General features: G+C 42.2%; 1 protein-coding gene across 3 annotated transcripts in view; it reads right to left on the minus strand.

Moving 5' to 3' along the window:
• FURIN (furin, paired basic amino acid cleaving enzyme) overlaps positions 1-13,749 on the minus strand; it is a 296,800-nt gene that overhangs the window by 229,142 nt on the left and 53,909 nt on the right. For all 3 annotated transcript variants that reach the window (XM_033920626.1, XM_033920628.1, XM_033920625.1), the window contains one exon: positions 12,517-12,878. In XM_033920626.1, coding sequence (XP_033776517.1) covers positions 12,517-12,696 — 180 coding nt within the window. In that variant the 5' untranslated portion in view covers positions 12,697-12,878. The remainder of the gene's footprint in view (positions 1-12,516; positions 12,879-13,749) is intronic.

Here is a 13,749-nt window from a genome sequence, read left to right on the forward strand (position 1 = left end):
AACAAATTTATCTTTATAGTTAACATTAAAAAATGTTACCTCAATGCAACTACAGAACATCTTACAGCTCAACATATAACATTTTCTGCTATTCAGCCTGACAACAACAAAAAAGGACGGATTAAAAAAAAACCAAAAAAAAAAACCCCCCAAATATATATTTGCCAAGCAAATCCCTAGAAATGTTATCAGTATGAATGGTTTGTTTTGAGCACCAAATATATAAATCCAGGGTAAAATGAAAGTGACGCTCAAAGGGTAATTAAGAAGAATGAACGGATATCCATCAGTTTGTTAAATGGTTTATCTACAAACATGCAGAAAAGTTAAATTAGCAAAAGAATTCACAGGGCTCTTCCACATACAAAAAATTGCCAAAACATTTGTAAGCCTATTAGGTTCAAGCAGAGTATAAATTTTATAAATAAATTTCTTCAGAGATTTCCCACTCTGCCTGCAAATAGCCACGGCAAAGATACATGGAACAGATTAAGCAGAGCATGAAAATGGACCTCGCGAATAATCGTTGTGAAGATCTTAATAAAAACCAATGATTATGGCAGGGATGCTGATCATTATTTTAACATGGAGTTTAAAAAATAAAAATGTACATTAAAAGCTTTATTCTGTTTAAAGGCACCAAAACATTGACACTGATCAGTATGGCGTATAGCGCAATTCTATATAAAGGCCCCCACTATATACAGAATCACATTTAGCGGCCATAAGTGGCATAACATTTAGGCCAAGGAAAACCAGGCCTACATCCCTGCACCTAAGCTGTGCGCAGATTGGGTATATTCTATAACAATGTACAGTACCTAACTTTTAGGATTGCCCATGCCCCTCCAGAGCCACGCCTCTGAAAAAATTTGCATACTAGAAATGACGCACACCACAGAATGCGCCAAGTTGTGTGCATAACTTCTAATTAGTCTTGTTAAACAATTAAGTTGTATGCATGAATTGGCTGTGCACACTGATTTGCATGTGCAACTTTATCACACCATATACAAAATTTGGGGGTAGGGGAGAGAAAGAGCAGCAGCACATGCAGACGCCTGAATATTAAAATTAACACTAAGCAACCCCACCCCTCCTTTTACTAAGCCACGATATCATGGCCCAGAGCACTAAATGCTCAGATATTCTCTGACACAGCAAGTAAAAATCTGTATGGTGGGGGGGGAGGAGGAATAAAGAAGAAAGGGCCGGACAATTTTCATTTTGGTTTGAATCAGTACCAAAATTAGTTTCCTTGGCAACTTTAGTCATAGTAGCAAAGTAATTAGGTGGTAGATAAAGACCATTATGGTCAATCCAGTCTGCCCTGAAAGATGCTCTTTTTATTCCTTTTGTGCAAGTCATCTATATTGTACTTTGAGAGAGAATGCTTTATTCTTTTATTCCATCTTCCTCCCATATAGAACTCTGAGGCCCTAAAACTTAGTGAACGCTAATATCCATTAGCATGTGCTAAGGGACAAATTCTATAAATGGCGTCCCGATAGTAGGCAGCGATAGGCATCTTACCGCTGTCTAACCAGCCAATCGGGACATTGTAGGCGTTTGAGAGCCTAGAGAGGCTCGTAGGGCCACTTAAGCTTTCCCAAGGCTAGGTGTGGGCATGATGTTGCCCCCAGAAGTGGCCTTCAGCGAGCTTAGGCAGCCCTAGGAGTATTTACATATTAGACAGTACTTTCCAGCATGTGTATGTTATGATCGACAAACACAAATGCACCATCAACAAGAGATCTGGGTTTAGCAAACATGCCTAAAATTATGGGTTTGTGTTTTCATCTAAACAAGTGGGCACCTCTAAGAAGCAAGGTAGAATAAAGTGTTCATTTCAATTTTGTCTTATGTAACATAGTAAATGACGGCAGATAAAGACCTGAACGGTCCATCCAGTCTGAACATTAGTTATACCCATTAAAAAACCATGATTAAATTAACTTGTCTCTTCTTTGATATTTCTGGGTCATAGCCTATAAAGTCCACTTAGTATTTCCTAGGTTCCAAATGCTGAAGTTGCCGTCCAAGCTCATTCCAGCCTATCCAACCATCCTGTTTGCAGGATATCTACCATAAAGTCTGGCCAGTAACATCCTCATGTTCCAAGGTAATGGAGATTCCACTGATGCCCTCCCCAGCCCACAAAATCACCACAATGATGCCCTCTCCTACACCAAATCACCACATATGGGACACAGACCGTGCAAGTCTGTCCAGTACCAGCTTTAGTGCTTTAATTTACATTCTTCATTTTCTAATTAGAGATCCTCTATGTTTAGCCCACGCTTTTTTGAATTCCTTCACTGTTTTTCTCTCCACCACTTCCCTCGGGAGGGCATTCTAGGCATCTCCCACCCTCTCCGTGAAAAAGAATTTCCTAACATTGCACCTGAGTCTTATGCCCTCTAGTTTTACCATTTTCTCTTCTCTGTTAAAGATTTGGTTCTATATTAATACCTTTCAAGCATTTAACTGTATCATATCTCCCCTGTCCCTCCACTCCTCCAGATTGCTCTTTCTTCCTAAAGTCTGAGAAAGGGCTTCCCTGATATACAGTACTTCACCGATAGTCCCAGGGGTTCTGTTCCAGGAACCCCCGCAAATGTTGAAAAACCGTGAATACGGTTTTTAACAGGAGAGGCAGGAGAGGGCAGCCGGAATGCCGGTGAGTGAAGGAAATCACTTGCGGTATGCTCCGACCACCTCTTTCTGTACTAAAGTCGGGCCTCACCAATCAGGAGCTGCACCTCTTTGGCTTCTTAGCTTTTTTTACTGAACCAATGGTCCCACAAACCAACATCAGGCAGGAAGGCATTGGCACACGAATGATATGGGCACTGCCTAAAGATTTAATTTGACCGTGCACTTGCAGCGTCTGTACCAGGTTTCTTGGATGGCATCACCCACATGTGAGGACATTATGCTTGCTTGTCCTTGGAGAAAATGTTTTTACACTCAAATTATCTCAATATTACTAACATGTTCATACAATACTGATTTCACTGGCTCTTCTATAAAAAAGCTTTTGTTTTACTTAATGTAAGGAATGGGTACAAGAGAGAAATGCTGTGGCCAGGGAAGGGGAAAGCGTACTCTGCACTGACCAAGGTCCTATCTGGTCACTCTCAGGCTGAGCGATTTCATAAAGGGACACCGAGGGCAAGGAACGATTCCATGGTAATTGCATGCTTGGTCATTTTCTTCTAGACAGCAATTTCATTTCCTGAACCAGCTCCCCTGACACACACACAGCCTCTGGATTGCCAACAGCGCCTCTGATCAGCTAACAATCCAAGAGCAGGCAGGGGGCTACCACAAGCCAAAGTTGGCAATTCAATTAATTTATTTTTAGTGGGGGGAGTAAATATTTGCTCAAGTTTCAGAAAGTACTGCAGCACAGAATGAAATGCTTTGCCTATTATACACTACCTTTGGCATGATGGAGTTGAGCTGGTGAGTGAAAAGGCAGTGCTTTAAAAATTATGATGAGCAGAATAATCAGCCAAATGATTCTATAAAAGAGCACCTAAATCGGTAAGTGCCTAGGGAAATGGCACCTACTGCATCTCATCCAAAGTTAGGTGCCAAAAACGTTTGACGCTGGCTTTCTTGGCCTAAAACAGTGGTTTTTAACCCTGTCCTGGGGGACCCCATTCGGGTTTTTAGGATATCCCTAATGAATATGCATGAGAGAGATTTGCATATAATGGAGGAAACAGGCATGTAAATATATGTTTCATGCATATTCATTATTCACTAAAAGCATTTGAAGCAACACTTGCCTGAGGATGAGTAAATGCTGGATTGAGTGTGAATGTTGGCATAAATGGGAGCAACTAAACATTTATCAATCTAAATTTTGGTACACCAGTTCACTTCAAAACAATCATTCCTTAAGCCCTTCCTAAGCAGCCAGAGATCAGTAAAGGAGACAAATTAGCCCAACTTGTGCCACCTTTACAGGCTATACAATCAAGCTTATCTGGAAGGAGGTGTTTAGGCAAGACAAAAAAAGCCAGTGAAGGTGACCCAAGGTGCTCAATTCCTTTAGTGTGTCATATTGAGACTCAACATGTACGTGTTTCGCCTAAAAAGGCCTGCTTCAGGAGTCTGACTTATAATCATGCAAAGGGGTTTAGCAAATATCACTTATTATTGCCTTGTCAACAATGTCCTTCATAATAAGGCTGCATACACTCTCTTTCTCTCTCTCTCGATGCATATATCAGAGGTGGTGCTTAGGCACAGCCATAAACTGAGGGTGGAAGCATTTAAATCCTGAATCCAGAGCACTCAGAAAACAAACATTCAAGTCCTGTATTTCTAGAGGTGCCATCCCAGTGACTAGATTCACTAAGGAAACTGATCGTGTTACCGATCGGTTTCCGAGTCCTTTGCGACCTGATTTCCCTCCTATAGTATTCACTAACCTGTTTTGCGGTCCGATTCCGATCCGCGCAAGCAAATGAGGGGAACTGCATGCAAAGTAGGCAGGGACGCGATTCACTAAACAAATTTGCCGATTCGACTGTGCTGGCCGCTCAACCCAAAAAATGACTGCTGAGGACCAGTCGCTGAAGCCCTTTCCGACTGCCTTCTGCCGCCCTGCTCTCAGCCTTGTTAGCCCTGATCTCCTGCTTCCCAGATCTGCCTGCCTGCCCCGACTCTCCCACCCTTCCCCGCAGTGTAAGCCAATGGTTTTAACCCGCAGGCTTTAAGCGAGTTAAAACCAAGGGCTGTAAAAAAAAGTTTAAAAAAGAAAATAAAAAGTGCCAGAACCGGGCAGGTCCAACGAATTCACCAAACTGCAACATGCAGATGCGGGCGATCGGAGGAACGCCCTCATCTGCCAACATGGATCGCTCTATAGCATGGACTCAGGACAAGATTCTCAAAACATTAACACCATCGCTAAACTGTTTTCCAGCGGTTTAGCCTGCATGCATTTTAGCAGCAGATTATCAAAACGGATTATCTCTGTCTTTAGCGAGGTTTCTAGCAGTCTCTGACAATGGCATGCAAATGTGCTCTTTAATATTGAAATGAGTCCTCTGGTGGATTCTTAAAAAAATCACCGAAGCATTTTCGAAGAGCGGCGTCAGCTTTTGGTGACAAAAAGCAGCGACTGGTCCAGGGGTGCTGTTACAGTGCCAGCACTTGTGTTTTGACTGTGGCAAATGGAAAAAAAAAAAAAAAAAAAGTGTATCTATATATTTTTAAAGGAGGGTAGTAAAATCACACTTTCTTTTGAGTTTTCGGGAGAGACAGCCATATTTCATGCGTGTTTGTTAAAAGCCAACATTTCTTCTTGAGGCTTGTATTGTGTGTTTCTGGCTGTGGGTCTTGAATAAATTTTACATTAAAAACAAATTACAAGATTTACCCTAAATTACAGTAGTTTTTGGGAGAGACAGGCATGTTTTACACATGATTGAAAAAAGTCGACATTGCTTCTCCCTTCCATTCGTCCAATAGTGGGGGGTTTTACAGCGTTTTTCTCCACATGTGCCCATCATTGTGAAGTCTCATTTGCATAATTCGGTAGAGGATCAGCAGTGGACACATGCAAATGTAGGAAATCTTCACTGCTGTCCGCCGATCTTATTTGCATGCACAATTTTTTTAAGAATGTCTCAGGTTTTTAGATTCGATATCAAAACAGCTGCAGTAGCAGACCGTCGCTTTTTAACACAGGTTTTTGAAAATCCTGGTCCGAGAGTCTTATACAAGAGCATCATTACCTCTTTTCTACTGATCACTCCTCTCCCTACGCATCCAAGCATCCTCCTAGCATTCGCTTTTGCCTTTTCTCCTTGTTTGGCCACCTTAAGATCACCACATATGATCACACCCAAGAGCAGTTCCAGAGGCAGAGGGAGGGGAACCTATGTGCGTTTTCTGCTCCCAATTATTTCTGGGAGGCACTTATATTACTAGCAGGCAGCCAGAAGGTTTCCACATGTTCAGTGCTAATCTTGGGTTGATAAGCCAAATTGCAAAAGCACCACTGTAAAATTTGCAGAGTAGAATGTATTCAATCAAGACTGCAGAACTGCATTTCAATTATGTGAGTTACTGCTTGTCCTTGTAATCTAACTAGTCCTGTTCCAGTCGGAAAAAAATTTAGGAATTCTGCTGAACAACCCTCTGTAAAATGAATCCTACAGTGTCTCCTACCTTGCACCACAGCTTCTTGGAAAGGATCAAATCCGTCAAAGAAAATACAGTGGAAAAAAACGAGCCTATTCAACAGAAATTTCAGCAAATTAATCTCAGTTCCACAGAAAGGTAATCAAGCCATTGTGGTCACTGAAAAACATGCAAGCATAACAAAAAAAGCTCAGCAGCATGACATTTAACCAGAGAACAGACAGATCCCAGATACTGCTGCTTAAAAGAGCTCCTGGACGAAGACCAAATACACACAATGCCCCGGGGGAAGGCACAAGCTCCCCCACAAGGAAATTGAGACAGAACAGCCAAGTGAACTCTTCACTTTCAGCAACAGGGTAGATTAAAAATAAGAAGTGGGGAAGGGGAAGAAAAAGGAGAAAATGCAAGCTAGGGAAGAAATAATGCTTCCCTATCAGAAAGCAGAGGTGACCCATGGGGGATGAGAGGGCATGTGCAGAGACTCACTGGGAAGTCTCATTTGCATCATTCGTTAGACTAGAGGATAAAATGTGGGGCCATCTGCAAAAAAATTAAAACCCAAAGAAGTCCCTGAATGACAAGACCAGGCTTATCAGCTACAGGCCACAAACCTCCTAAAGCAGTAGCAGTCACTAGATCAGGGCTGCTGGCACCTTTTCTGCTGCCCCTCAGCTATTTGTTTACGTGTGAATTTGCACATACTGAACCACAAAATTCAAGGAAGTATCCCCTTATTGAAAAGTTAACAAGATGTGTGGAACAACCTCCCAGTGGAGGTGATGGAAGACTATATTTGAGTTCATGAAAGCATGGGACTAGCATACAAGAGCTGTAAGGTCGAGGAAGAGAGAGCCTGTCCAGTTTGACGATTCATACCGTTTACTATCTGCTCTTTTATCGGTTATCATTTTCTTTGTTTCTGTGGGGCTGCAGGCTAGGCTTGGGAAGCTCTGAAATAAAATCTTATAAAGCCAAAAAGCAGGCGAGTTGATATTTTGAAGGTCCATCTTGTTTTACAGTATGTATCCACACTTAATATCCCACATCCCATTAATATATACCAGGTGAGGTTCTGGCTTAGGGTGCCAAGATCATTGGTTCCTCTTGGTCCCCTGCAGTCAGACATCCTTTCCTCTTCACAATCCATTTTCCCCACCCCACCCTTAAATGCCTACAGAGCATCAGAAGCGATTCATACACACTTCTTGTGGCCAGTATGGATTCTCCCCTCTTCTACATCCCACCCTCTCCGACTCAAATTCATCTTTCTGGTGGGGCTGCACATGGCAGAAGGAAGGCCTGGTCTAGCTATAGACAACATGTGCAATTCTCTGTCACACACTCCGAAAATGGGCTGGGGGAGGAATTGTGTGTGGACGAGAGGGAGAGATGATGGACCATTAATTTGACACCCTATCATCACCCATTTTGAGGAGGAAGAAGCACCAATGCAAGAGTCCTTTGAGTTGGCCTTGCAAAGCCATTAGAATATAAACACAACAGCATTAAACAACATGCGCTTCAGATTACAAAACACTGGTCTTACTCCTAGGATGCCTCCCCTTTGCTTTTACTTCTAAACTATTTTACAGCTGCAGTGAACACAAGACAGCACATACTGTATTTTATTGCAGCCACCCAGTTAAATACGTCTATTCTGAGTCCACGCCTCAGCTCATGCTACATTCCTGTTTTACAAGCGGATCAGTGCCATAGCTGCATTTGGAAAACGACCAGCACAGCAGCTCACTGGCTTCTTGATATTCTTAAATAGCGGAAGTGGCTAAGCAGGAGCAGATTTCTGAGACAGAAAACGCTTTTCTATCTTTAAACAGAAAAAGAGAAAGTAAAAACATGAACCCTTAAATGATATTCTTCAGACAACCAAATCTATCTAAAAACACTTGCCCCAATTTTAAACCATATATGCTCCTTTTAACTTTGAGCATTTGGCTTCTCTGAAAATTTACTAAGGCTGAGTGCAGACTCAAAAATTTTACTAAACGCTTAAATGTAGGAGCAGAAAAACGTGGATGGTGACAGACACATCCGAGGAGAACTGCTGGTCACATCCTAAATTCTCACCTTTCAGCCACTCCAAAACTCTGTCCATCTTCCTATGGGAAAAATGGATCTTCTACACCCACACTGTGAACTTATCCCCCCCACCCCTAGGCTCACATTACATACTATATATAGACCCACCCATCGATCATCCACAACGCACTCAACCAAACCAAGCCACAGCAATCATTCAAAACTACACTACCTTCATAATACCAATGTCACAATCTCTACCCTCCTGTTTCATGCTAGTTACTCTTCTTACCAACACGTACTACTTCATCCCAGTCATCACAAGCCAGGGTAGATATGGTGACCTCTCTCACCTTCTCCACAGTAATTTTTTACCACACAGATCCCGTTACCTTACACCTATCCCATCACCCCCCCATCATCCACTCCCAATAACCTCAAAATGGCACTGGCAAATGCAAGTATATTTGGACACTATAACTGGGACATCTTCCTAATTACCAAAGCCTGGCTCAAAGATACTGACGGAGCTATTTTGGGTATGCTTTGCGCTCCAAGATACCAAGCAATAGCCTGTTCACGCACCAACACTAGAGGTGGAGGTGTAGTCCTAATCCTCAAGTCCAGCCTCAACCCAAGACTCAGACACCAACACAGTAGACGCGCTAGAATGCCTCACCTTCTTGGTGGGTCACAACAAAGACCTAACCTTCACCTTGATATAAAGAGCACCACACTCTCCAATGGCCATCTTAGATTACCTACTATCTGTCCTTAGCAAACTGGTCATCATATACAACCGAGTCACCATACAAGTAGACTAACTTCACAAGCTATCCAAAACGAGGACAGATCCTCAGCAGACTTCCATCACTTCACTATTGGACCTAGGCTTCCAGCAAATAGTTCACTCACCGACTCACTCTGCCGGCCACATCCTAGACCTAATCTTTATCCAAAATGACAGTAAGCCCATCACACAGCAAACCATTATTCTGGTCTGATCACCATTTGATCACATTCAACCACACCTACACAACAAATCAACCGCCAACTAGGAAACAACCCCAGCATAATAAGATATACGACAACACTATCAACTTACAAAATTTTTCCACAGGCCTTTCCAATTTAGCAAGAACATCGAAACCCAATTCTAAATCTGTTGATGAGGTGGTCGTGGACTGGCACACCAAGGTAAAAACCCTATACAAAGAGTTACTGCCAGCCAAAGAAATGAAATGCTATCCCTGTAAACACTCCTCTCCCTAATTTACTGACAACTTAAGAACTAAGAAAAGAACTAAGGAAAGCAGAAAGGAAATGGTACAAATCCAGACTTAGCAGTGACAAGTTCAAATGGAAGGAACTGCATGAGGAATATAAAAAAAGCCACCTATTAAAAAACCCCAACAGATCAAAAAACCTTTTCAAACTAACAAAAAATACTCACAACATTGAACTCGACAGTGAAACGCTCTCAAACTATTTCGTGGACAAAGTAGAAAAAATATGGTCTCACTTTGACACTGCCACACTACAGACATCGTTCCCCCAACAAAATAATTAGAACTACAACCAAGAACCTAACTCACTTCAAAACGGTCTCCCATGATGACATCACTGAGATACTAGACACTATTCGCCCTACCGGCTCCAACCTAGACCCCTGTCCACCAACCTCCTAGTGGTGGTGGTAGACGCCTTTGTACACTCCATCCTTTCTCTCAACACCTCAATACAAACAGGTGCAGTCCCCATAAACTAGAAGTCAGCAGTTATCAGACCAATCTTTAAAAACCCCATGCTCAACCCCAATGTGACCGGCAACTTTAGACCTGTCTCCAACCTACCCTTCATCTCCAAGATTCTGGAAAAAACAGTGTACAATCAATTGCATCCCTTCATCGACAAACAAGGAGCCCTATCTGCCTTCCAATTGGGATTCAGGAAATTCTACAGTACTGAAACTATCCTTCTCGACATCGAAAACTGCTGAAAACTCATGGACAAGGGTAATGATGTCCTTCTGGTGCTGCTGATCTCAGCATGGCGTTTGACACTGTTGACCATCCTCTCCTCATTGAACAGCTCTCTGAAATTGGAAGCCAAGACACTGCACTAAGATGGTTCGCCTCCTTCCTGAAAAACAGATCCCCATGGCCACCCGGATGGTCTCGGGACTCAAGGATCTACCATACGAAAAATGGCTTGACAAATTACAGCTATACTCGCTCGAGGAGCGCAGAGAGAGGGGGGACATGATAGATACGTTCAAGTATCTTACGGGCCGTATCGAGGCGGAGGAAGATATCTTCTTTTTCAAGGGTCCCACGACAACAAGAGGGCATCCGTTGAAAATCAGGGGCGGGAAACTACGAGGTGACACCAGGAAATTCTTTTTCACTGAAAGAGTGGTTGATCGCTGGAATAGTCTTCCACTACAGGTGATTGAGGCCAGCATCGTGCCTGATTTTAAGGCCAAATGGGATCGGCACATGGGATCTCTTCACAGGGCAAAGGTAGGGGAGGGACATTAAGGTGGGCAGACTAGATGGGCCGTGGGCCCTTATCTGCCGTCTATTTCTATGTTTCTATGTTTCAATGCATTCAGCTTAACGATGCACTATTGAAAAAGACCAATCAAATATTGTGTTCCACAAAGGGCTCTGCTATCCCCCCTATTATTCAATCTCTACATCAGACCTGTCCTAGACATAGCCCACAAATACAGATCCACTCCTTCACGGATGACAACTATACATATCGCTAGGAGAAATCCGTGACGCCCAGATCATGAAACTCCTAAGCTGCATCTCAGAAATCAGAAACTGGATGTCTCAACAAATTGCAACTAAATGCTTCCAAGATGGAACTCCTTTGGATCCGCAAAGAACACTGCGACTGCCTCGTCCCTAGCTGTGCTGGGACTCGACCACCCTAACTGCGAAAGACCAAATGTGCAGCTTAGGAATACCCCTTGTAAAGTCAATCAATTTGTACCTTTGCTTAATCTTTTGTAAACTGCATAGAACTTCACGGTACTGCAGTATATAAACTGTTGTTATTATTATTATTATTATTATATCTCTCAGATGGTATTCTCATCATTCTGCTACCTACAACAACTCCAAAAAATAAGGATCTACTTTTCAAAATCAACTTCATCCAACTACTCTATGCTTTAGTACTCTCCTGCACGAATTACTACAATGCAATATTCAATGATCTAACGGCAAAAAACGTGCAGTCTCCAACATGTACAAAACGTGGCAATCAAACTTCTAAAAAAAACCTTCCTGCCCATGACTGTCTCCCAGGCTTTAACGCCAGCTCACTGGCTGCCCATGACCAAATGCTGTGTCTTCAGATCCTTGCACGATATGGCACCAGGCTCCGTATGTGCCAAACAGGTCCCTCCGCTCACAGGATGAAATTTGCCTCGAAATGCCCCCCTGGCTGTGCCTTACAAATGGAAACTGCCAAAAAGACATGCCTACTCCCACTTCACACTGAGTCACTGGAATCAACTGCCCCCACAAATCAGATCCCTTGAAGGCCTCCCTCAACTTTAGGAAAGCAATTAAAACATACCTCTTCACTGACCATCACCGATGGATTACAAAGAAATGTAAATTGTATATTATGTATATTGATATTATATCCCTAGTGTGCGTCAAGCTAGAACAACTTGTTCTGAAAATTTTGCACTGTAAGGATGACTGACAAACTGTAACCTATAAACTGTATATCAAGTATATTGGTATTAGACCCCCTCCCCCCACTAGTTATTAAACTTGAAACTTGATAACAAGTTAGGATAAAAAAAACTATCAAACGGTACAGTAATTATGGCAAATCAAAGCCTGTAAACCATTTTGAGCTCTTTGGGGACAGCAGGATGAAAGAAATGAAATAAAAATAAATAAAAGAAGTTAGGAGCTTAGCACTGATTTTTCAGTACCAGGCTCAAAATTGGACTCCTAAAGCTAGGCAAATGGCAAGCCTAAAATTTATGGAGCATAACTTTTAAACTCTTAAATTAAGATGAATTTTCAGTTGAAGTTATGCTCCTAAATTTGGCTGAAAATAGGGTACAAATTTAGGAGCCTTTTACTTAGGAGCTCAGCATTTTCGGAATTGAGACCATTGTTCTTTTGGATGGTTTGAGCAATAACTCGTCTTTTGCAAGATAAAGTGAAAAGGAATTCTTCATTCATGCTCAAATTAAGAACCTTCCTCCTCCTCCCAAATTTTTATTAACATACTATTTGCATGCTCATGAACACAATATACAGTAAAGCCACTCACCAATCCTTGGTTCATGAATCCATGTTTTTTGGCTAGCCTGTCTGCCTCCAAGGGTCCGCCATGAATAAGCACGCCCCATGAGTTAGTATAAATGTTCTGTCCCATGACCTGCCTGAACAGACTGAAGAAATAGCTCAGTGAAGTCCACAGCAAGAGCAGTAAACTTGGCCTCAGATCCATTAGACTGTCTGTGGTGAGGAGGGATATTTGCAATACTTATAAATATAAGAGAGGAGTACCATTCAAACTTTTCCTTCTTCAGCCCTCTCTCTCTGTTCAGTCCTGGGGATCATGTGGTCTCTCTTATCAACCAAATATCCCTGAATGAACTCAAATATACCGAATGGGCTCAAATTCAGTTCCTAGAAATCAAACAGAAACAAAATTAATCAGAATTTGAAGGCCTTTATTTCACAAGATATTTGCCGCTCTACCCTAAACCAGATATTAAGTCATGCCTGTTTCCTCCACTGACATACAGACAGCATCTTCAGTTGGTGCCATGCACAGCGATACTCCCAACGGGCAACTGGGGGAGGAGAGAAGGAAGGAGTTTGTGATTTGCAATAAACTAAATCCAATTCAGGTATATAAGGTATTTTCCTGTCCTTGGAGGGCTCACAATTTAAGGTCCCCTTTTATCAAGGCACATTAAGGTTGTTGGGGTTTAAGCTCTGATGCGCATAGGAATTCTGAGCTTTTACCACAGCAGAAGGTGATTAAAAAAACCCTAATGTGGCCTGACAAAGGGGACCTAAGTTTGTACCTGAGGCAATGGATTACAGTGGGATTTGGCCTGGGCTGCTCTAATCATCAGACTTTTCTTCCACTCTAACATCCAAGAGAATGCTTGATGAGGTCTAATGATCTAATCTAGTATTTCTGAGTCACGTTATACCTAACACAGGTTCAAGGTGACCTAATGATATTAATACAGGGATTTGGAAATGAGAGTTAAACATACTGAACAAATGTTCAGAAATTTCTATGTGGGGTGGGGGGTTACAAATGTATTTATATCATGGCGAGAAGCCCAGAACATTTGTCTGTCTAGTGTCCACCAAATAATTTATCCTGCACTGTATACAAATGTTTAAAATAGATTCAGGCAAGTTTCTGGGAGGTCAGCTTCATTAATAAGAGGTCACTCACCACCTCTTAAATCCTGGGAGTGTTAGGGTCTCCTGGATATTCCACCATCAGAAATGAGATGCTGGTCTTATTTATTTCAAT

The sequence above is a fragment of the Geotrypetes seraphini genome, chromosome 14, assembly GCF_902459505.1.
Source record: "Geotrypetes seraphini chromosome 14, aGeoSer1.1, whole genome shotgun sequence".
Lineage (NCBI taxonomy): Eukaryota > Metazoa > Chordata > Amphibia > Gymnophiona > Dermophiidae > Geotrypetes > Geotrypetes seraphini.